Here is a 24922-nt window from a genome sequence, read left to right as displayed (position 1 = left end):
GCCTGTGTGTGGCAGGATGGCCAGCACGTGGGCCTTAGGTCCAGGCCTCAGCTGCTCACAGGGTGGGTCCACACAGCTCCCACCCCTGGCAGAGAAAACACTCACCATATGCCATGGGGGAGACCACCCCAATTTGCTCCCCAAATTCCACCAACAAAACACCTCCATCCATGTGATGGGCAGCCCATCGGGGGGAGGAGACTTTGGGAGGAAGGCTTCCTTGGCCTATAGGAGGAAGGGCCCCGCCACCCCGGGAGGCTGCTGGGGTTTGGGGGTGGAGTTAATGAGGGGCTGGAAGAAGAAGAGAAAAGAGAGGGAGGCAGGAGGGGTGGCCAAGATGGGACTTTGCAGCCGACCGCCCAGCCTGGTGGGTGCCGAGGGCATAGGGGCAGTGAACGGGGCGGTCAGGCCACCAGCATCAGGGAGGGGTGACATGGCCTCTGGGCTTCTGAGGAGAAGAGGAGAGGAGCAGTGGGAGGGGGCCAGGTAGGAGAACCTCAGCTTCCCCAGCGTCTGCTCTGGCTAGGCTGGTGTCATTGGCTGCTGGGCACTTGGCCTTCTTGACTGGTGACAGAACAGAGCCCTGGAGTGGGAGGGAGGAGGCCTGGGCCTGGGCCTGGGCCTCAGTTTCCCCATCAGAGCAGTATAGAACAAGGCTTAGAGGACCTCTGATCCCCACCAGCTCAACATCCCCTGGGCTGGGAAGCCCAGAACTCTATCCTGCCTGTCAAGTATCCCAGCAGGCAGAGTAGTCTCCCACTTTCCATTCTCCCCTTTCCTTACTAATAGAAACCTCAAGGCCTAGCTGGGGATGGGGGGCAAATCCTTTAGGTAGAGATGGCATATCTTTCTCTTCTCCTTTCTCCTTCCGGTGGCTGGAATGATGGCTGGAGCACAGCAGCCACCTTGCACCATGAGGCGGCATACTGAGAATGGCAGGGCAGCATGGAGGAAGGGGCCTGGACCCATTATACCAGCCTTGCACTGCCTAGCTCAGGACCCGTTTACCTGGGAGGAAAATAAACCTCTGCCATCTTGAAGCTAGTTATTTTGGGTTTCTCTGTTTCTTGCATTTTCACACGCTCTCATGCATGTGCATGTATTCACATGTACTCCCACTCGCACACACACTCATGAACACACACATCTGCACACACAGTCCCTACAAAAGCATAGCAGATAAGAGCAGAGCTCGGGGGTCACACTGCCTGGGTTCAAATGTTAGGCCCACACCCTCCAGCTCCAGGCCCCGGGTGAGCCCCTTCGCCTGCAGCTGGGTTTCCTCATCTGCCAAGTGGGAAAGTAAGAGACCCCTCCCTGTAGGGCTGCAGTGAGAATTGACTGAAGCACCGAGGGGGCTGCTTGTAGCCCATGCCTGGCAGAGAGTAAACGTTCAGCAAACACGCGCTACTGTTGTCAGGGCAACCCTTATGGCCCCGCCCCTGTGTGCCACCTTCGTGTGCAAGCTCATGGGAGACGCCCCACCCGAGTCCTTTACCATCACAAGAAGCCTCGTTAGCCACACCCGCCCGCTGTAGAAACACTGGGCGCCATCACCTGCGTTCACAGGATTCCCTTCAACCCTCCGCCCTGAAGCCCCCAGAGCTCTGAGTGCACAGACACCCCCGCCCCCCGTGCGCCTCTGGAGCTGACCTCCTTCACGGCCCTTGGCAGCAGGAGGGAGCCAGGTCGGGCTCAGTCTGAAGCCACTGGCTGAAGGGCCTGCCCTGGGCTCCTGCTTTGGCAACAGCCTCTTCTCGGGCCTCCGGGCGCCCTGCGTGCAGCTGGGCCCCCGATTCCCACCCTGGAGAGCAGAAAGCACAGCCCTGACCCCTCACTGGGGCTTTAACCTGCTCCTGCCCGAGGGCACAGGAAGAAGCAAGTGGTGCCTTGAGCGGGCAGGTCCAGCTGTGGGCGGGGACCTGGCGTGCCTGCTGGGCACCCCGTCCCAGAACCGCCCTTCCCCGCCGCCCAGCCAGCTCACGGTCCTGGCACCCAACAGTCCCTCCGAGGGAAGTGACACTTCTGCGCAAGGTCACGCAGCTGGTGGTGGCAGGTCCAGGACCCAGCTGCGGGCTTCCCGCCGACAGCGGCCGCCTTCCCGGGGGGGCCACAGGCCAGGCGGGCAGTGGCTCCAGGGCGCCTGAGCCAGAGGTTGGAAGTGGCTAGATGGCGGCCAAGACCCAGCTGGGTCCCCAGGCCAAGTCCAGTGTGAGGTGTCAGCGGACAGTCACAGCCAGGGCCCTGTCACAGCCCCTCTGCGCCTTCCCAGGAGGCTGGCGGGGAGCATGTCCATCTAGATCACTGCCCCTGTTCCCCACGGCTGCCCAAACAAATGACCACAAACTCAGCGGCTTAAAACCACACACATGAATTATCTTATGGTTCTGGAGGTCAGAAGGTATCACAGGGCTGTGTCCCTTTTGGAGGCTGTGATGGTCAGTTTTATGGGTCAACTTGACTGGGCCAAGGGATGCCCATGTAGCTGGCAAAACATTATTTCTGGTGTTTCTGTGAGAGTGTCTCCAGAAGAGCTTGACATCTGAATGGCGGGCCTGAGAACGGAAGACCACCGCCACCCAGGTGAGTGGGCGTCACCCAGTCGATCCAAGGCCCCGAGGGAACAAACAGGCAGGCAGGACAAACTCACTCTCGCTCGCTTCTGGAGCTGGGCTGCCCATCCTCTCCTGCCCTCAGACACCGGCGCTCCTGGTTCTCAAGTCTTTGGACTCAGAGGGAATTAACACCACTTTCCTGTTCTCCCGCTTCCAGAGAGCAGGTTGCGGGGCTCCTCGGCCTCCAGGACCGCGTGACCCAATTCCTGTAATCAGTCCTCTGTGCGTGTCTGTGTCCTGACCTCCTCTTCTTATAAGGGCACCAGTCAGATTGGCTTGGGGCCACCCTCGTGACCTCATGTATCTAAATCGCCTCTAAAAACCCCATCTCCAAACACAGTCCCGTTCTGGGGTCATGCGGTTAGGACTTCAACATATGGATTTGGGGGACACCAGTTCAGCCGATCACAAGGGGGACAAGGCTCTGTGGGGGGCCCAGAGGGGGGCAACAGCCCTGAACTGAATTTAAAGGAGGTGCTCGCCAGGGTGGTGGAGATGGGGGAGGAGGGGCGGGGGAGCTGCAGGCAGACGGGGTGGAGGGCGGGTGGCGGTGGGCGGGGGAGGGCTGGAGCGCGGCTCACAACTCCGAGACTGGCTCACGAGCCCCGGGCCCGCCTGTGGCCCTCATGAGCACAGCTGGTGGCCAGGCGGGCCGCCCGCTCCTGCTGGCTTCCTCAGCACTCGGTCTATCTGCTCCTCAGGGTGCCTGTGTCCCCCACGAGCCCCGTGGCAGCGGCAGCCAAGCTCCGAGCACCGGGTCCTGTGTGCAGACCTTCGCTGTCAACGGAGGCAGGCCTCTGCCCGCCCGCAAACCCGCCCCCAGGCCGTCCCCGCCCCGCAGAGGGCACGCACCTGTGGTGACCTTGCGCCTGCCTCTCGCCTCCAGAGGTTGTGCTGTCACGGCCTGCAGCTCCCCCCCGCCCGCCCCACTGAGGGCCCCCCACACGGCCGTCTGGGGGCCTCGCCGGAGCCCCTCACCCCGGCCCGCACGCTGCCCTTGCCTCGGGGACCCTGTGGCATTTGCGGGTGACTGAGCCTGGCTCAACTTTCTGCCACCAAAGCAGTGAGGGTGCTCGTCCTCCTAGGAGTCTGGACGTGGGCTTCCCGTGGGCACAGCGCTGCTGAAGGGCCTCTAGCAGCACCGGCCAGGCAGGAGAGGACGCCCGCTGACCCGGCGGTTCCTCAGACGCCCAGCTGGTGACGGCAGCGGCTCTGTGAGGTGCCTCCTTCTGGACGAGAGCAGGGGGCGTGAGGGGCCCCTCCAGGCGCCCGGCCCACCCGCCCGTGGACAAGGAGGGGCACGGCTGTCCCAGAGGCCAGGGCACGGGAGCGGGAGGGGCCCCGGGCGGTGGGCCAGCCTCCGGGCCTCGGTGCTCAGGCCTCGGGACCCTCCAGAGCAGGCCCTTCCCCCTGGGCACGTGCAGGCGCTCGGCCCCCCCGAGGGCCCCCCTCAAGAGCCTGATGCTGGAAACTTCCGGAGCCTGGTGGCCCGAGGTAAGGGCTCTGCCCTGCAGCTCAGACGCCCTCGAGGCTTCCCGGCTTTTCCAGTGTGACGTGGGGACCAGGCGTGAGATGCCTGCCGGGCCTCCAGGTTGAACTGGCCTCTTCCTGGCTGAGGGGCCTTGGCAAGAGGCTCGGCCTCTCTGTGCTCAGTTCTCTCTCCCACGAAACTGCAGAAACACAGAGCCCGTCTCCTGGCATCCCCGTGGAGGCTGGCGGGGTGCCGGCTGCCAGGCGCTGGTGCACCACCACCGCCAGGGGTGAATGCCATGGTCACTGCTCTGATCCCAGAGCTGTCCCTGGGGGGCTGCTCTGAGCTCCGAGCTGCTGTCCCTTGGGTTGGGGGGGTTCCTCTGGGCCCTGCACTTTGGCCTTTGGAGGCAGGCCTTCCGTCTCTCTTCCCAGCATTGGGTGGACCCACTCGCCCTGCTCCCTTCCAGGTCCCCTGCCCCTGTCCCACCCCCTGGACCCCTTGAGAAGGGAACAAATGAACCCAGTGGGCAGAGGGACCCCTCCTGCACCCCCCGGGACCCCCTCAGGCCCTGTGTCCCCACCCAGCCCCGGCGCCGGCAGCACGCTCAGGCAGAGTGCTGTGTTCCCTTGTTCTCTGGGCGCACCCGAGCTGCCAGCTGGACGCGGGGCTGCGGGCGTCCTGTCCCACTGGGCAGTCCTGGGCATCCCGCCCCAGCTCCTTTAACGTGCTGTTTTCTTTGGGACTTCCTTTCTCTTAGCGCAGGAAGCAGATGGCCATGGTCGCATTTCCTGTCCTTGTTCGCGACCATGAGAACTGGGTGAGGACGAAGCAGTGACCCCAAAGCAGGACATTCCTGAGGACAGAGATTCCCGGCCTTCGGCCTTGGACAGACCCAGCGGCGCCCTCCAATGACCACCGGGGTTTGCAGAAGCCGATGGACTCAGGGACTGGTCAGCAGTGGGAGCTGAGCGAGACCACCGACTCCTAGGCACACAGTCCGACCAGGAACTCTCCGGAAGGGAGGGGAGTCACAGCGATGTCACTCGAAGACGTCAGGCCTGCACACATCAAGGGCTCCTGCCTGAGAGCGGGTTGGGGGGAGGCCCACTTGGGGATGCAGAAATGTGTTTCAGTGTCAAGGATGCTGACCAGACCAGAGCCGCCCTCGCCCATGGGACCAGGGTGGCTCTGGGCACCCAGAGTTGGAGAACTGGGGCGGGGGCTATGCTGGAGTAACGTGGAAAAACCTCCTCTCGGGGTGCCCCCTTACTCAGCCTCATAATCCTCCCAGAAAGAAACCCAGGGTACGTGGCAGGGGCGGTGGCACGTGGGCTCTCAGCCCTGCAGAGCAGGCGTCCTGGAGAGGAGCAGCCCCGTGAAGCCCCAACCTCAGAACAGCCTCGGGCAGGAAACCGCTGAGTGCGGCGGCTGCAGGAAAGCCCTCAGCTCCAGACTGCTTGTGAACCACCAGCTACAATGAAAGAGAAGGTGTACGGACAGAACACAGCCTCAGAGTTGGGAAAATTCCCAAAATAACCAAAGGGGAGTTGGGAGGGGCTGTTCTAAACAGAGTCCATTGGAGGAAACTGGGAGTTTGAAGTTTAGTGGTTTTTCATTGGCTGAGCTGTTGCCAGGCGGGGAGAAAATCTTCCTTCCTCCTGTTGAGTCTGCAACTGAGGTGGAGTGACAGGGTGTGAGAGCTCCCCGTTCTGGCCTCCTGACTCCATTTAAAATGATGTTTCTGTTCATTAAATTTCACAGCAGTATTAAAATAACAACAGGAATCTAAGACCAAATATGTCCACAACCCCATTGCATAATCAAATTACGTTTTCATGCATCCATATGCTTACTTAAGTTTTGAATCGTCACAGTTAATTCTGCATCTCTATTTTAATATTATAGTGTGTCTTTTTTCCACTTCGGCACAACTTTATTTCTCCATTCACCTTCCCTCTCATTTTGCCTCATCTCCATATACCCCATCTGGTAGCCAAAGTTAACAGAGCAGCAAACTACATCCTGCAGGCCAAATCTGGCCAGCTACCTGTTTTTGTAAATAAAGATGCACTGAAACACAGCCACCTTATTTGTTTACATTTTGTCTATGGCTAATTTCACACTTCCAGGGCAAAACTGAATAGCTACAACAGAAGCCATCTGGCCTGAAAAGCCTAAAATATTTACTAGATGGCCCTTCACAGAAAAAGTTTGCTGGCCCCTAGACTGGTGTGTGTGCCTCCATACATTTCTCCATTCTCATATGGACATATAGAAACAAATACATGAATATAGGTTTTGTTTTAGCCATTGTTTGCTTTTATAATAAAACTTGCTTTCTTTTTACTTAACAATATCTTGAGGACAGTCATTATGCATGTGTGTGTGTGTGGGTGTGTGTGTGTGTGTGTGTGTGGTATGATGATTAAGAATACAAGCTCTGGAGTCAGAAGCTTGGCTCTGCACGCACTAGCTCTACGATCTCTGGAAAATTTTCTGACTTCTCTGTTCCCCAATTTATTCAGCCATGTCATGGAGATGTTATAGTACCTAAATCATTGGGTTGCTGTGAGGATTAGATGAGATAACACAAGTAAAATGCTTAGAACATTCAATAAACTCTTAGTAAACATCAGCTATTATTGTTCATTCAAAAATATGTATTGAGGAAATTCTGCATAGTTGAAGTAATAGCAGCAGCATAAATCTGAATCTTCTAACATTTCCTTCAAAATATCAATAAAGAACAAATAAAACGACAGAAAACTCATGCCCTAGGCGTAACTATAAGACAGAAAACATCCGAACTTTGAGTTACCTGTAAAACAAGAAGGGGAATTTAAGATCCTGTGAGACAAAAGAAAGTTTTCAAAAATCAAACATCACACATCCTTTCCCCACTGACACCCCTCTTCCACAAACAAAAGCCATCAGGTAACGAAACTATGCTTTTTTTTACATTGACACAAGAGGTCCCTCTTGGGCTAGGAATCTTGTAAAACAACCCATACCTCTGTACACAGAAATGCAGGGGTGAGCTCACCATCTCTCTAAAACCACTACGCAAAGGGAGAGAAAATGGGGATCAAATCATTCAGCTCATGAAAATTCCCAAAATAACCAATAGCAAAATAGAAGGAAACTGTAACTCCAAACTGAATCAAATATCTGCAAGTATTCGGAGATATGGAAACAAAGGGGGAAAAAAACTTGAATCAGAACAGAAATGAACAAAAAGCAGGAAGAAATAAGGGAACTCAGGAAAACATAGAAGAAAAATCAATAACCAATCAGAAATGAAGACTGAAAGACAAGATGCACAAGGAAGAACAGATTTGAATGAAATTAATAAGGAAAGCAGGAAAATAACAAAGAGAATTTAAAAATGAAGAAGTAAGAAGTGTTAGAGAGAAAGTGATCAAAATGGAAGACAGGCAAAGAAGAGATAATGTATGGAAAACTGGAATTCCTGAAGAAAATAAAACAATGGAAAAGAACTAAGACTTAAAACTATAATCCAAGAAAAGTTTCTGGAAATAAAAGAAGACCTAAATCTACATCTTGAAAGGGATCACTAGGTACCAGGAAAACGTAAGCCACGATGACCAAGTCTGAGACTGCCTACAAAAACTGTGAGATTTTGACGATAAAGAAAAAGTCAAGGTTCCCAGGCAAAAAGGTCAAATACTTTCCAGGAGCAGAAGAATTAGACCAGCATCAAATTTCTCAAAATCCACAACAGTAAGCAAAGCGACAGTGGAGCAGAAGTTTCAAAAAAAAACAAGAAAGGAAACTGTGAACCAAGGGTTGTGTATCCACTCACACTGTGATCTTACAGGAGCTCAGGGATCCTGTACCTTTGAGCCCAACATGAGGGATGTACCAGAAGCTTCATCCAACCAAGAGATGACAGGAACTTCAGCAAAAAAAGATGGATGGTGTGATCATTTAATGCCCTGACCTTGGGTCTAACATCAAAAAAAAGTGAGTGGTGGGACTTCCCTGGCCATCCAGTGGTTAAGACTCCACGCTTCCACTGCTGTGGCCCGGGTTCAATCCCCGATTGGGGAACTAAGATCCCGCAAGCCGCGTGGCGTGGCCAAAAAAAAAAGTGAGTGGAAGAACATACTTTATATGTATTTTCTGACCAAGTAGAAATAACGTAACTTCTAAAATGTGAGGAGGTGGGAGAGAAGGAGCTGGGAAATTTCCCTGATTGTGTATCGGCGACAGTACAAGTTAGGATAACATTCAATCTAGGTGAGCACAGCTCTTTCCTGCTGAGCCAAGCTTGCCTCCCATGTGCCATTTCGTGTCCTAGAATTCTCTTCTCCCTGTTGGCCCCCCACCCATGACCCCCACATCAGAACACATGCGCCTTGTATGCAGGTGCCCGGGCTACAGCGCCCCACCGAGAAGGAAGCCGATATTCTGGAAGGTGAGCATTCTGAGCATTTGGCAGGGGCCTGGAGCAAAGGATGCTCCAGAAAAGCCTCCAAGTCCCCCAGCTCTCCTCCTCACAGAGGCTGCCCCCATGGAAAGAGGACTCCCTTCCTCCCTCATCCCCCAATGTTGCTGTACATATTTATAGGGCAGCTGGTGGTGAGGGGGGGGGACCGTCTGGGTGACAGCAGGGCTTCCTGGCTGGGGAAATGGCCTCTGACCAGACCTTACACACCAATGCTGTTGGCATCACCTGGAGCTCCTGGTGGACCAACTCGGCCACCAAAGGGGGGCTGGAGGGAGCCACCAGGGCCACCAGGAGGCCAAGCTTTGTGTCTCTCCTCAGAGACAGGAGAACGCCTTTCTTTCTGCTGTGCTGCTTCTTCTCAGTCGCATTCTCTCTGTCCAGCCATCAGTCACTCAATAATATTGATTCTGCACCAGCTCTGGGCTGGGCCGTGTTTGGGGTCCTGGGGATACAAAGGTGAATAAGGTAGGTGCTGATCCAAGTCATAGGTGGTATGTAATGTGTAGAGACAGACGCACAAGCAGAACAACTCCACATAAAGTTACAAAAGTAAGACAGAAGCACACACTGAGGGCTGAACTGAGCAGAGTCTTGGAGGACAGGTCAGTCAGGTGCAGGAAGGCGGGAGGGTATGCCAGGTGCAGGGGAGCTCAGGGCCTGAAGCCCGGGCCTTGCAGAAACGTACACTACTTGCTAGGGTCTCATGGAAGGGCAAGTGGTGGCAAGAGGGTGGCCAGCAGGTCGCTGGAGGGCCAAGGTAAGGGGACTTCTCAAGCCTGTAGGGGGAGCTCTCACGCCCGGCGTGTGTGGGACCAGCATCCCATCCTTTGTGCTGTGGGATCAGCTCCTCCCAACTCCCCCCTTTTCCTTCCTTCTAGATTTGCCTATGGTCCACCATAGCTTGCATTTCCTGAATTGCAATTCCTCTGGCTATTCCCAAATAAACTTGCTTTTGCTGGTAAAATACCTGGCTATTATTATATTACTGAAGTTGACAGTAGCAACAAAGAAGGAAGCAGAGTTGAGTTTGGTCTTGAATATTTTGAAATCGAGGTACCTAAAGCTCCTGCAAGGGTGAAGTCCAGGAGAGAGCTGGACAGCAGGGGCTAGGAACAGAGATACGTGGGAGAAGGCTGTATCTAGGTGACATCAGGGTCAAGTGCCCATTCGTTGCACTGCACATAATGAGACCCCACCAGAAAAAGCAAAACCGTGCGCCCCCAAAGACTTGATTTTCTGGCGTGGGAAGGGAAGATGAACATAATAAACACAATCATAAGGAAATTACACAGTATGTTAGAAAGTGGAATCTGCTATGAAAAAAATGCAGGGAAGGGTGAGGGCCAGAAGGTGGAGAAAGAGGCAGAATGCTGTGGTATTACAGAATGTGACCCCCAACAGTGCAGGCAGCACCCAGGACGTGCTCCTAGCCAGCGGACTACAGCAGGGGTGACAGAAGGCTGCTCCTACCGTTAGGTCATATGAGACTCCACCCCAGTAGACCGGGGCCAGAGGCTCTCCACTGACCCTGAAGGAGCATGAAGAGGGCCACATGGCAGGGAACTGTGGGCAGCCTCTAAGACCTAAGGTCAGCCTCCCAACAGCCCAGAAAAAGCTGGCCCTCAGTCACACAGCCACCAGGAAAGGAAGGCTGCTAACAACCACATGAGTGTGGAAGCAGATCCTTCCACAGTCTCGCCTCCAGCTGAGAACACAGCCCACGGACACCATGACCGCAGCCTTGACAGACTGAGCAGAGGACCACCTAAGACTCGCTGGACTGCTGTCCCACAGGAACTGTGTTATAACAAACACGTATTGTTTTAAGCTGCTAACCTGGTGATAACCAGGAAACTAATACACACACGGTAGTCAGTGGTCAGGGGTTCCCTCTAGGAGGTGAGCTCTCGGCAGGCGGAAATGGGAGTGAGCCAACCAGACAGCTGGGGACAAGAGTCCCAGGCAGAGGGAGTGGCCAGTGCAACTGAACGCAGGCCATAGCGTGCCTGCTGCCTCTAAGGAACTCAAACAGGTGTCTGGCGGGGAGGGCACGAGTGAGGGAGGGGGCTGGGGGGAGTGGGGGGAGCCACAAGAAGAAGGAAGGGGGTGCGGGGAGAGCGAGGGGGGCTGAAGTGAGTGATGGAGCACAGGAGTAAGGGGGCACAAGAGTAAGGGAGCGGGTGCAGAGGTGACTGAGGTGCAGCTAATACGGGGCGGTGGCTGCGTGAGGGGGCGTGTGGGACCCCAGCAGAGCGGGAGGAGGTGGCTCGGGGGCGGAGTCCTCCGTGGCGCACCACCGAGATGCTGGGGCCTCGCCACCTAGAGCGGCACCGGAAACGGCCGGCTGGGAGCGGGCTCTTCCTGCGGGCACCGAAGGCTAGCGGGCGGGCAGGCCAGCGGGGATCGCCTGAAATGGGAAACCAGCTGAGGGGCGGAGCCCTCCCGGGAGCACCACAGAGAGGCCCGAGCCCTCGCCTCCTAGAGCGACGCAGGAAGGGGCGGGCCCAGAGGCGGGCCCTTCCGGCCGGCGCATGGGCGGGGTTGCTCGACTGTGCAGCTTCCCGGCACTGGGTAGCTGGGCTGCGGCGGGGCTCGGCGACGAGGCGTCCCTCCCGGCCCGGGAACGCTGCGACGGGCGCGCCCGCCCCAACCTCCATGCAGGAATTCACTGGGTCCCTCTGGCGTCGCGTGGGCCCCCCGCCCAGAGCAACGGCACTCCTCTCTCGGCTCCTGGGCGCCGCGGGGAGGAGGGCGAGGCTCGAAGACCAGCTCCGTGCGGATCGAGGTGGAGTCCCCGGGCCCAAGGCTGGCGAGACTCTGTCAGGCGCCCTCTCCTCGGCTTCGACACCGCTGCGGGCCCGGGGCCCACAGACTGCTTGGGTGCATATTTGCCCTTGGATCTCCCACCACTAGTAATCCAGTCTCTCCCTGAGACCCCGGCTTCTGAGGACAAGTGAGGTTACCACGGAGTGTCCTGCTGCAGGGGGATACCCAAAGCTTCATGTTACAAGAGGCCTGGCACAGAGAGTGAAGGAGCTACACTGAAGTCGCACAGCAGGTACCAGCACCCCGGCCTTTATGCCAGGGTTCTCGTCTGCTCTGGCAAGGTGGATTGAGTCTTCTGCGTGGCTGTAGCAGTCACCAGGCCTACAGGCCTGTGATATGAAAAGACCAAGACAATGACCTCAGGTCTACGCCGCTTTTAATAATTAAATATTTTATTCCTTGGTGTGCACGGGACTTAGAGAAGTGAGTACGTCCAGTCTCTGCCATTAAGCACCTGCCAGCTTGAGTTAGGCAGACAAGACGATTATCTAGAATGTTTCCTGAGCAGCAGTATGTGCAGGCTACAGCCAAGTAACTAGGGATTCAAGGATGAAAAAGACACGATCCTTGCCCTGAAGAGCCCTCGCCTCATTGGGAGACTGCCACATCAGTGACAAGCCACACGTGGAGTGACAGGAGTCCTGATGGGGGAACAGTTCTTGGAGCACAGCCGGCAGCTATCAGGCTCAGTGGGTTCGAGGACCACCCCTCTCCATCAAGTGGGTCAGCACAGAGCCAAGCTGAGTTTACACCTTCCCTGGAGAGCCATGGGCTAGAGGGTTGATGGCACTTTCCTGTTGGTTCTTGGTTTTCATCTGTTTCCTACTAACACTACACCTGAGCTCAAACTCCAGCCTGGCTGACTGGGGCCGTGAGCCTCTGCCCTGGTTCCGCCTACCTCCCCAGCAGAGATGCTCCCGTATTTGTGCATGCTTCGCTCAGCCTAGGTGGCCTTCCATCACCCTCAGTTCTGGCCCTCACCTGATGCTGAGAGCAGCCTCCTCCCAGAAGCTCCCTCCAACAGAGCCTTCAGAGAAGGACGTTTACCTGAAACCAAGTCAGGTGTATCTAAACATTTGCATTTAGAAGAAACCAGACTCTCAAACTCTTGTCAAGTTGGGAAACCTGTCCAGTCATTTTATGCGTTGCCTCTATGCATGGGAGAGTGGATGAAAGCCCAAGTACCCTCTTTAACTTAAAGGGAATTCAAAGCATTTGTACCTCAAAACGTATGTCACTTGGAACATTATCACCCAGAGCACCACATTTTAGGGTGAGACAAGCCTGTCAGGATATGGACCTCCCAGTATATCGGGTAACCAGCACAGGCCGTGGGAGGTCTTCTCAGGGATGATTTGAGGACTCAGAACACGATCTGCTTTCTTTGGAAAGTGCTTTCTCCTAATCTTGAGGAGGATTTCTTTTGCTAGCGGTTAAAGAGCCTGAAGTTTGTCAAGGCTTTATCCTGGAATTGCACTAGTTAGCACTGAGGAAAGAGGCAGGTCAACGAAGCTCAGAAATAATACGAAAAAGAAATAGATGAAGGTTCTTAACCAATGAAACATGAGCCATGCTGGTGATGCTTCTACAAGCACCTGGACCTGACCTATCACTGGGACCGACTGATTCCTGTTTGAATTCGTGGTGAAATTGGGATTCTTTTAGATGGGATTAGAGACAGAGAATGTCAGATTTTTTAGACAATGCAAGCAAGATCGTAGTTGATGGTTCCCTGGGGTTTTGGCCTTCAGTGGATGAGTTGGCTCCAGTTAAGTGCCACAAGGAGAATGGGAGCCGGGTAAGGGAACCAGGGAGTGGGGTCAGGGAGGACTGCTTGAGAAGGGCCCTCAGAGCAGAGCTCTGAATGAGTGAGGGGCCAGCACCACCAACACCTCCTCTCAGGACCTGTTTCTAGGAGCAGCCAGGCGCTGAGGCAGGAAGGAATGTGTGGCAAACCTAAGGATGGCTGGGGGAGTGGGGAAGCACAGGGGCAGCAGTGTGAGGGGAGCCAGTGGGGATTTGGGCAGAGATGTGATGGGGGTTCACTGGCTGCTCTGTGGAGGATGGACCCAAGGGAGGGCCAGCGTGAGGGTGGGAGCAAGTTTCATCCAGCTCAGAATACAGGCTCCAGGTGATGGGAGGTACCTTCCATGAGGGTCACATGTGGCTCCCACATCCTGTAACTCCAAAAGCACGTTGTCTGGTCCCAAATACAAGAAGTGGAGAAGGAGGAAGTAAAGGGCGGGGAAAACTCCAATTTGGGGACCATGCGGCAGTCGTTGGTCCATGGTACACATGAGTCCTACTGGACGCAGGTGTGGAGACACCGGCCCCTGGCAGAGGAATAAGAATTCCTTGGTTGGGACTTCCCTGGTGGCGCAGTGATTAAGAATCTGCCTGCCAATGCAGGGGACGCGGGTTCGAGCCCTGGTCCGGGAAGATCCCATGTGCCGCAGAGCAACGAAGCCCATGCGCCACAACTACTGAGCCTGCATTCCACAACTACTGAAGCCCGTGCACTTAGAGCCCATGCTCTGCAACAAGAGAAGCCACTTCAGTGAGAAGCCCATGCACCACAACGAAGAGTAGCCCCGTTCGCCACAACTAGAGAAAGCCTGCACGCAGCAACGAAGACCCAACGCAGCCAAAAATAAATAAATTAATTAATTTTTTTAAAAAAAAGAATTCCTTGGTTAGCAACTGAGTAAACGATGATGCCATCTACTGAGATGAGGAAAACTGGGAACAGTGAGGTTGGCGGGGGTGGGTTTCTGGGAAATAAGTGCTCTGTTTGGTCATGTCCAGCCTGAGACTCGTTAGATGTCCAGGTGGGATACGTGAGCAGGAAAGGGAAGGGGGTCGTGTTCCCATGCCTCCCCCACCCCTTCCCTGCCCATCTGTCCCTTCATAACTCAGCGCTCAAAGACCTCACGGCTGTGTTCCTCCCAAACACTCGTTTAATCTAATGTTCATGGTCTTGTTTCTCTCCAGCCTCAGAAGGGTTGTTGGTGCTCTTCTCTTTGTTGCAGAGTTTCTGTTCCAGAACTGCAGTTACCAGCTTGGAAAAATACAGTGTTGTGTCTAAAGCAAGACCTTTCTGAAGAAGTGGAGTTACAAGGAAATTGGTAAGGCTGGAGAACTTTGCTGCTGGTCGTTCTCCTTGGCCCTTGCCGGCTTCCAGTGGTCCTTCCTCTCTCCTGGGGACAAGAAGGATGGAAAAGCCCACAGGCAAAAAAATGAAGGCACAGACGCCAGAGGAAGAAGTACGTGTGCAGAAGGACTCTCCCAAGGAAGATAAAGCGTCTAGGAAAAAGAAGCCAAACCAGAGATCCACTTTGGCCAAAAAGCACAGTAAGGAACCCAGCCTGAGTCGTGAGGACGAGGAACACATGTTTGAGGCCTTCAATGCTTCGTTTAAAGATGACTTTGAGGGGGTTCCTGTGTTCACTCCCTTCCAGAGGAAGAAGCCCTACGAATGCAGCGAATGTGGGCGCGTCTTTAAGCACAAGATGGATCACGTTCGCCACCAGAGAGTCCACACTGGAGAGAAGCCGTTCCAGTGTGCCCAGTGCGGGAAGACATTCAGGCACAGCTCCGACGTGACCAAGCACCGGAGGATTCACACCGGAGAAAAGCCCTTTAAATGCAGTGAGTGCGGCAAAGCCTTTAACTGCGGTTCGAATCTCCTAAAACATCAGAAAACCCACACTGGAGAGAAGCCGTACGAATGTAAGGAATGTGGGAAAACCTTTGCCTACAGCTCATGTCTTATTCGCCATCGGAAACGTCACCCACGGAAGAAGCACTGAGCGTGGGGAAGCCATCCAGACTCGGAGCTTTGTGCCCGCGAGAACTGTCCTGGCAGGCCTGCCTGGGGGTCCTCCTCCCCTGGCACCTGATCGGGCTGGGGGTCCTGCCGTCACCAGCAAAACCGCCCCAGCCAGGTCAGCAAACACCAGTGTGGCTGGAGACCTTTCTGGTCTAGAGAATCTCCGGGGCAAGACATCATGATAACAAGGCAGCTCCTCGCAGCTGTGGCACCAGGGAGGCGAGTGTACAAACTGCTGTCCAGGGAACAGGCTTCAGACCCGAGCACGGCCAGCACCTCCCACTGCCGCCTCCGCCTGTGACTCCCATGCTGGCTTCGGCCCTCCCACCGGCTCCTTTGAAGACTGAGCTGCAGACCCTTGGCCCACTGGGTCCCAAGTCCACCTCCGTGCAGCCTGGCAGGAGGCCTGTGGCCCGGAGCTGGATGGCAGTGCTTCCGCAGTGAGCACTGGGGACCCCACTGTCCCCTTGGCTGGCTGTGGCGGCGGTGCTGTGCTTTGTCCTCTGCCTTCCCTCCTCTCTGGAGAACCATTCCTTGAACTTGGCCCCTGCTCCCAGGAACTGGGCTCTCTGTGTGTCCTCCCGCATCAGCCATCATCCCAGCTGAGCAGCCTGACTTAACAGGTGGACCACTCAGGACACTAAATGCTGCCACTGTGGGAGCTTCCTGCCCTGGCCATGTGGGGCCCCGGGATGTCGACGGCAGCTTGGATGCAGCCTTTGCCTGCCGTGCGGCCTTTCAGACACGAGACGGTGGGCCTGCCCCCCAGGGCCAGCTCTCCGTTCAGGTTAGTTCCACTTCTCTGTGCTTGGCCCCCAGGTTCCATCCTACCCCCTTCACATCCACATGCTGTGCCTGCCCTTGGCTTCCCTCCAAGAGTGGTCTGGATGGGCCTCCACGTTCTCCTGGGCGGGGGTGTGGTTTGTCCCAGAATTTCAGCACAGTATAAGAGGGGCGAGGTGACTGTCATCCAGGAAGTAATAGGGCTTTTTATCAGGAAAATGTTGATACCTACATTTTCAGCTCTTTGGACCCAGAAAACTAATAATGGCCTTGGTCTTGGGGGCTCCTCCATCAGGAGACAGGAGAGAGTGCTCCCAGTGGAAACATCCCTCCAGGTTAAGATTCTTACTCTTGTTCTTTCTAAAAGCTACGACGTTATAACAGCTCTGCCTGAGCTGGCACCTCCGCTTCACAGCTCGGCAGGCCCTCCTCCTCCCCCGACAGGCAGGCCCCAGGTGTGACCTGTGATCCTGCTCTCACAGCCCCGGAACTGGAGATGTGATGAGGCAAAGTTGTTCAAACAGGTGCCAGGGTCTGGCTTAGGGAAAACACACCTGTGATCCTGGGTGGGGAAAGGTTGCTATAAAGGAGGTCACTGGGACATTTGGCAAACGTTGGGTCTAGACTGTCCACAGGGGAGGGGGGGCACATCAGTGTCAAAGCTCCCTGGTTTGATGGCCTGCAGCCATCCCAGACAACGTCCTTGTCATGAAAGATGCATGCTGAGGTCTTAAGGGCCACAGGGTCATGACATCTGCAGTTTGCTCTCAAAGGCTGAGCACAGAAGCAATAACAACAATGCAGATTGGCAGGTTGACAAACATTTCTGTTAAGGGACAGATAATAACTGTTCTTGGCTTTGTAGCCATAAGGTCTCTGCCACAACTCAGCTCAGCCATGACATGCAATAGCAGTCACAGCACAGAAACGGCCAATAAGGCTTTACTTACAGAAGCAGACAGTGGGCTGGATTCGGCCGGTTCCAGATGAAGGGTATGTGACACGTTCCAGGGGTGTCTGCATCTGCTTCGGTTTGGTTTGGTTTTTATTTATTATGGTTTATAATATACCATGATGGATATATTGTTATATATAAAATATTGTATAAATGTACCATAAATTACAACACATCACATGTACTATAGAAAAATTATCGTTTTCTATGTTATTATGTTTCCACGTTAATACCAATGGGAAGCATTTTTTGTGGCTGCATAATGATCCATTAAATTAAAAGTTGACTTAGCCGTCTCCTAACAAAGGCATGTAGGCTGTTTCCAGTTTAGGTCATTATAAACAATGCAGTAAACATCTTTTCCACATTTAGGGCCAACAGGACCAGTTGCCAGAAATGAGCTGACAGGGAGATCATTCTGGCAAACACCTTCCCCCAGGTTGTGCTGCATAAGTGCCCCAGCAGTGCACAGACAGCAGATGGGTTTTAATCTCGCCAATTTGATAGAAGCAGCATTCTACTCTGGTGTCTTCTAGAGAGGAAGCAGGTGGCAAAGAGCGCAGCCTCTCAAGCCAGGGGTTACTGACTCGACCCTCGTGCCTTGGAGATGTGGGACCTTGGGCCCGTCCTTCACCTCCTTGTGCCTATGGTTCCTCAGAGGTGACTCGGAGGCACTGACAGTGCTCAACCTGGTCAGTGACTGTGTGTGACCTCAGTGTTGTGCTGACCCCCAGTTCAGCCACTGTCAGCTCTGGTCACGTGTTAGTGTCCTTAGTGAGGGGACAGGCATGAGAGGTGGCTGTGCAAGCAGACAACCGTCAGTCCCTCTCTCAAGAGAATGAAATCAACCAGGAAAACAAGAGAGACATGAGAAAATAAATCACACAATCAAACTAAAATCAGTCCACCGTCTTTTTTGCCTCCTGTCATTTTGGTGCAGACAGACGTGCTCATTTCCCATTTCTTCTGAGTTAACCATTATGAAACCACATCACCACCAAGCACTGAACCCAAATCTTTCAGATAAATCTATTTTGATGGGGTTTTTTTGTTTGTTTGTTTGTTTTTCGCTATTGCTCTTCAAATGAAACTCAAATTCCCGAAAAAGAAAACCTTCTAAGTAGCCTGAGTCAAAGAAGAAAAACATGGGCTTCCCTGGTGGCGCAGTGGTTAAGAATCTGCCTGCCAATGCAGGGGACACGGGTGCGAGTCCTGGTCCAGGAAGATCCCACATGCCACGGAGCAGTTAAGTCCGTGCACCACAACTGCTGAACCTGCGTTCTAGAGCCCATGAGCCACAACTGCTGAGCCCACACGCCACAACTACTGAAGCCCCCTGTGCTCTGCAACAAGAGAAGCCACCGCAATGAGAAGCCCGCGCACTGCAACAAAGAGTAGCCCCCGCTCACCGCAGCTAGAGAAAGCCCGCCCACAGCAACGAAGACCCAACACAGCCAAAAAAAATAAATTTTTTAAAAGAGAGAAGAAAAAATGTAATGAAAGTTATAAAATACTTAAACCTGGATGATAATGAAAATACAACTTGCCAGAACTTCTGGTGCAACTAAAGCCAAACGGAAATTTGTAGCCTCCTTATGTGACCAGCAGAAGAGCTGAAAATCAACAAGCTAAGCATCCAACTTTAAAAGTGAAAAAAGGCCAACAGAATACACCCAAAGTAGAATGGAGGAAATAAATTATAGAAATTAATACGACTAATGGGAATGGATACCATGGAGAGCATTTTTTTAATAGTAATCTTTTATTTATTTATTTATTATATTTATTTTTGGCTGTGTTGGGTCTTCGTTTCTGTGCAAGGGCTTCCTCTAGTTGCGGCAAGTGGGGGCCACTCTTCATCACGGTGCGCAGGCCTCTTCACTATCGCGGCCTCTCTTGTTGCGGAGCACAGGCTCCAGACGCACAGGCTCAGTAGTTGTGGCTCACGGGCCTAGTTGCTCCGTGGCATGTGGGATCTTCCCAGACCAGGGCTCGAACCCGTGTCCCCTGCATTAGCAGGCAGATTCTAAACCACTGCGCCATCAGGGAAGCCCCATGGAGAGCATTTTTAATAAAAGTTGGTTCTCTGACAGGACTATGAAAATTGACATTCCCTGGCAGTGGGATCCAGAAAGAGAGAAGGAAGGAGCAAAGGAGCTATTAGGAGTGAGAAGGGGAGGATAATGGCAGATACATCAGAGGTTAGAAGGATAAACTGTCGAACCAAGAGATGTGAGAACTCAAATGAAGTGGGTTATAGAAGAAAGATGAGTTACTGAAGCCAACTCGAGGAAATAGCCTGAAGAATCCTCTAACCAGACAGATTGCATTCATAGATGACATAAATTCATAGATGCATAGATGACATAAATTGCAGACGAAGGAACACTCCCAAATTCATTCTACGAGGCCACCATTACCCTGATACCAAAACCAGACAAAGATATCACTAAAAAAGAAAATTACAGGCAATATCACTGATATTATGCAAAAATCCTCAACAAAATAACTAGCAAACCGAATCCAACACTACATTAAAAGGGTCATACACCATGATCAAGTGGGATTTATCCCAGGGATGCAAGGATTTTTCAATATTCACAAATCAATCAGTGTGATACACCACATTAACAAACTGAAGAATAAAAACCATATGGTCATCTAAATAGATTCAGAAAAAGCTTTTGATAATATTTAACACCCATTTATGATAAAAAGAAAAAAGAAAACTCTCCAGAAAGTGGGCACAGAGGGAACATACCTCAACATAATAGAGGCCATATATGACAAACCCACAGCTAACATCATACTCAGTGGTGAGCAGCTGAAAGCATTGCCTCTAAGATCAGGAACAAGATAGGATGTCCACGCTGGCTACTTTTATTCAACATAGTTTTGGAAGTCCTAGCCACAGCAATCAGAGAAGAAAAAGAAATAAAAGGGATCCAAATTGTAAAAGAAAGAGTAAAACTGTCACTGTCTGCAGATGACATGATACTATACATGAAAATCCTAAAGATGCCACCAGAAAACTGCTAGAACTCAATCAATGAATTCGGTAAAGCTGCACGATAAAAAATTAATACACAGAAATCTGTTGCATTTCTATAACAACAAAAGATCAGAAAGAGAAATTAAGGAAACAGTCCCACTTGCCTACATATCAAAAAGAATAAAATACCTAGGAATAAACCTACCTAAGGAGGTGAAAGACCTGTACTCCGAAAACTACAAGATGCTGATGAAAGAAATCAAAGATGACACAAACAGATGGAAAGATATACCATGTTCTTGGATTGGAAGAATCAATGTTGTGAAAATGACTATACTCCCCAAGGCAATCTACAAATTCAAGGCAATCCCTATCAAATTACCAATGGCATTTTTTGCAGATCTAGAACAGAAAAACCTTAAAAGTTGTATGGAAACAAAAGACCCTGAATAGCTAAAACAATCTTGAGAAAGAAAAACAGAGCTGGAGGAATCATGCTCCCTGACTTCAGACTATACTACAGAGCTACAGTCCTCAAAACAGTATGGTACTGGCACAAAGACAGACTTATAGATCTATGGAACAGGATAGAAAGCCTAGAGATAAACCTACGCACCTATGGTCAATTAATCAATGCAAAGGAGGCAAGAACATACAATGGAGAAAAGACAGTCTCTTCAATAAGTGGTTCTGGGAAAACTGGACAGCTACATGTAAAAGAGTGTAATTAGAACATTTTCTAACACCATGTACAAAAATAAACTCAAAATGGATTAAAGACCTAAATGTAAGACCGGATACTCTAAAACTCTTAGAGGAAAACATAGGCAGAACGCTCTTTGACATAAACTGCAGCAAGATGTTTTTGAATCCACCTAGAGTAATGAAAATAAAAACAAGAATAAACAAATGGGACCTAATCAAACTTAGAAGCTTTTGCACAGCAAAGGAAACCATAAACAAAACAAAAAGACAACCCACAGAATGGGAGAAAATATTTGCAAACGATGCAACTGACAAGGAATTAATCTCCAAAATATAGAAACAGCTCATGTGGCTCAATATCAAAAAACCCAATCAAAAAAATGGACAGAAGACCTAAATAGCCATTTATCCAAAGAAGACATACAGATGGCCAAAAAGCAGATGAAAAATGCTTAACATTGCCAATTATTAGAGAAATGCAAATGAAAACTACACTGAGGTATCCCCTCACACTGGTCAGAATGGCCATCATCAAAAAGTCTACAAATAATTAATGCTGGAGACAGTGTGGAGAAAAGGGAACCCTCCTACACTGTTGGTGGGAATGTAAATTGGTGCAGCCACTATGGAGAACAGTATGGAGGCTCCTTAAAAAACTAAAAATAGAGCTACCATATGATCCAGCAATCCCACTCTTGGGCATATATCCAGAGACAACCATAATTTCAAAAGATACATGCACCCCAGTATTCATTGCAGCATTATTTACAATAGCCAAGACATGGAAGCAACCTAAATGTCCATTGACAGAGGAATAGGTAAAGGAGATGTGGTATATATATACAATGGACTATTACTCAGCCATAAAAAAAGAATGAAATAATGCCATTTGCAGCAACGTGGATGGACCTAGAGGTTATCATACTAAGTGAAGTAAGTCAGAAAGAGAAAGACAAGTATCATACGATATCACTTATTTGTGGAATCTTAAAAAAAATGATACAAATGAACTTATGTACAAAGGAAAAATAGACTCACAGACTTAGGAAACAAACTTACGGTTACCAAAGGGGAAAGGTGGGGGGGAGGGATAAATTAGGAGGTTGGAATTAACATATACACACTACTATACATAAAAATTGATAATTGACAAGGACATACTGTATAGCACAAGGAACTCTACTCAGTACTCTGTAATGACCTATATGGGAAAAGAAACTGAAAAAGAATATATATATATACCCACACATATATGTATGTATAACTGAATCACTTTGCTGTACACCTGAAATGAACACAATATTGTAAATCAGCTATACTCCAATATAAAATAAAAATCAAAGAAAAAAAAACTATAGCAAATTAAACCTTAAGGTTAAATGTTAAACGGCATTCTCTTTGAAAACAAGAGCAGTACAGAGTTTCTGCCATCCCTGTTAATATTCACGTGGATCTTCCCGGACCAGGGCTTGAATCCGTATCCCCTGTATTGGCAAGCAGATTCTTAACCACTGTGCCACCAGGGAAGTCCCAAGTTTTGAAGCACTTTCCTTGAAATCTTGTTGCCACCCAGGGTGGGATACACGGGTTGAGCCACAGCCCGTGCCCCCTTCCCCACTTTGCTCTCCTCCAGCCCCCGTGGCTGTTATCCCCACCAAATACCAGTGTCCGCGTGTCCATGTGCCCAGAGCCATGGCCTTATTCACACAGTTGGCTATTTCCCAACTGTTGATAATTTCCAATTATCAACCAGGTGATAATTGCACTTCTTTATTTATTCAAAAGGTATTTCTCGTCCTTTTTCGGTTGTGAAAGCAGATCAGCCCCAAAGCAAGAAGTTCCTGATGAAATATGCATAAAAAGGAACCTCAAAACTAGCAAAACTTCCACATTCCTGCGCTCCAGGGAGGAACAGAGATCAAGAAGGAAGGGAAGAGAAAGGCCATGGTGAGAAAGGACACCCCTGCGGTCCACATGCTAGGCAGCAGGAGGGGCGTGCGGGGACACGGGGCGCGGAGGGCTGTCACTACAGGGCAGGCATTGTCACCGCAGGGCAGGTGGCCGGGCAGCAGACACTCGGGCAGTGCCTGCCATCGGGTCAGGTGGAGGTGGAGGGAAGTGTTTCGGCTGAGAGGCCCTGTGAAAGCAGTGAGATGAAAAGGGGAAGTAACTGCAGGGAACCGTCTGGAGGTTCTGAGGCGCTCAGCTCCCCTCCCTCAGCTGTAGGACAGGCTCCAGGTGGAAGCAGCTGCCGGCCAAGTCAGAACCTCCTTGGCTTCGGAGCTTGTCCCGACAAATGCCCTTCAGGGTGTCCCCTCCCCGCTGAACACAGGAGAACTGTTAAAGCAGCGACCGCAGAAAACACGTCAGGGCACCTGAGTCACCGCGCAGGCTCCCCGCTGCCGGGGCCAGCACGGAGAGCGCTGGGACGGCATGACCTGGCATCAGAGCGAAGGCACAGAGGACCTTGAACGGACGTGGGGACACCTGCGGATGTCCCGGGGACGTGACGTCTGTGGTCCTTCGTGCCAGATCCTGTGCTCTGAGGGAAGCTGGCGGTGCGGGCCACAGAGCAGGCGGGGCTGATGGGCTTCGGCCCAGGTCGCCCTCGCCAGGTCCATTGCACCCCTGGGGAGGCTCTGGGCACCAGCATGTCACCTGGGCTTTATTTCTAATGGCCGCTCATGTCTGTCCCCGTTTTGGGCACCAAGATGTGATCATTCCTTTCTTCTGCTGGTGAGCTAGACACCAAGACGCACTGCAGAGTGACGCTGGGCTGGCCTGGGCCCTGGGGGCAAGGCCAGGGCTCCGAGTCGCCCTGCTTGCAATGGAAGCCCCTGGTGCTGGGGCACTTGGGCATTTGCTCTGGAGCATCACAGAGAGAGGTCACGGTGAGGGTGGGGTTTTCATTGAGCAAAGATGGAGGGGTAAAGCGGGTGTCTCCGAGGCCCAAGGAAGCAGTGTTGGGACCAGGAGGGAAATGGCGGGGGACAGGGCGGGAGTGACCCGGGATCCACTGCCTGGGGTCAGGGCTGTGCTCTGAGGGGCAGCCGGTGCCTTCAAGGACCCCTGCCCCGAGCTCGGAGTTCACTGTCTCCTGGCTGCTTCCGCACAAACTCCAGCCACCTGTCAGCGAACCCGGGAGCCGGAGGTCCCTCCCTTGACCAGAGCCCCTGCAGGATCCAGGCCCGGCCACAGGGCGAGGCTGACGCTGCAGACTCCACGGACGGGGGTTTCCAAGGCCTGAGGACAGCCATCCCTCGGGGTGAGCTGCCGGCGCCCCGGCCCCAGTGCCCACAGCGATCCCGGCACTGGGCGGCCCCGGTGTCAGGTACGCCCGACACACCTGCAAGCTCCCTGCGGCCCCGCGTGGCCTGTGTCCCTGCGGCCTCACCCACGCAGCACTCTGGTCCTGTTTGCCTTTAGTGTCCTGACTCTTGGTGTTACTGCGTGTTTGTTTCCGGGAGAGCTTCAGCACTGGGGATGCTGGTCTCCTCATGCTCCCCTGGGGGACCGAGGTGGCCATGGGCTATAAACGCCTATGCACAGCTGGTGGCCTTGGGCCTGTGCTGGGGCAGACGCTTTCCCCAGTCTAGTGTTTCCGACTGTTATTTTTAGTCCTAGAAATGCAACTTTCCAACTAGTCAAATTTGTTGAACTTTTACTTTATTTTCACATCCTTCAGTCTGTGGAAAGCAAGTGTGGTCTACATTTGGGGTAGATGTTCTCTTTTGTTCTCGCCTCGCTTTCGCGGGGCTTGCTTTTCACGCGGTGTTCTCTTAACCCAGACGGGTGTTGCGCTGGTCCCCACGTTTCTTCCCAGATGCCCTGGGCATCTGTCAGTGCTTCCTTGTCCTGCTGCCTCTGGATCTTGTTTTCTCCTACAATAAACATCTGTTCTGACCTGTTCACTGCATTCAGCTGCTCTCCCCACAGTCAAGATTCCCCAGGGAGGTGCCACTGCCTCAAGGGAGAGACCATCTCCCAGCTCAGGGTCTGGCCCAGGCCTGCAGAGCCAGAGTCCCAGCTGGTCACTGCCTCTGGATGCGTCTCTTGGGGGCCGCCTCATCTTAACCAAACTTGTAAGAGACCAACACACAAATCAGAAAAGGAATGTGCTGGGCTTCCCTGGTGGCGCAGTGGTTAGGAATCCGCCTGCCAATGCAGGGGACACAGGTTCGAACCCTGGTCCGGGAAGATCCCACATGCCACGAAGCAACTAAGCCGGTGCGCCACAACTACTGAGCCTGTGTTCTAGAGCCCGAGAGGCAC

The 24922-nt window shown here is 52.5% G+C and overlaps 2 protein-coding genes across 2 annotated transcripts in view; both read left to right on the top strand.

Annotated features, from left to right (window-relative positions):
- Window positions 1–11104: 11104 nt before the first annotated feature.
- The window catches only part of LOC132351867 (zinc finger protein 260-like), a 42230-nt gene continuing 28412 nt past the window's right edge, over window positions 11105–24922 (top strand). Inside the window, 1 exon segment of the mRNA XM_059901949.1 lies at window positions 11105–15197. Coding sequence (XP_059757932.1) covers window positions 14599–15197 — 599 coding nt within the window. The 5' untranslated portion in view covers window positions 11105–14598.
- LOC132351866 (uncharacterized) lies at window positions 15198–24561 on the top strand. The gene is made up of 3 exons (XM_059901948.1): window positions 15198–16002; window positions 22436–22597; window positions 23773–24561. Exons 1-3 carry the CDS (start codon window positions 15860–15862, stop codon window positions 24074–24076), a joined length of 609 nt encoding a protein of 202 aa, XP_059757931.1. The 5' UTR covers window positions 15198–15859; the 3' UTR covers window positions 24077–24561.

Source organism: Balaenoptera ricei, chromosome 17, assembly GCF_028023285.1.
Source record: "Balaenoptera ricei isolate mBalRic1 chromosome 17, mBalRic1.hap2, whole genome shotgun sequence".
NCBI classification, from domain to species: Eukaryota; Metazoa; Chordata; class Mammalia; order Artiodactyla; family Balaenopteridae; genus Balaenoptera; species Balaenoptera ricei.
Note: the sequence above shows the minus strand (reverse complement) of the source record. Positions and strands in the feature narration are given on the sequence as shown.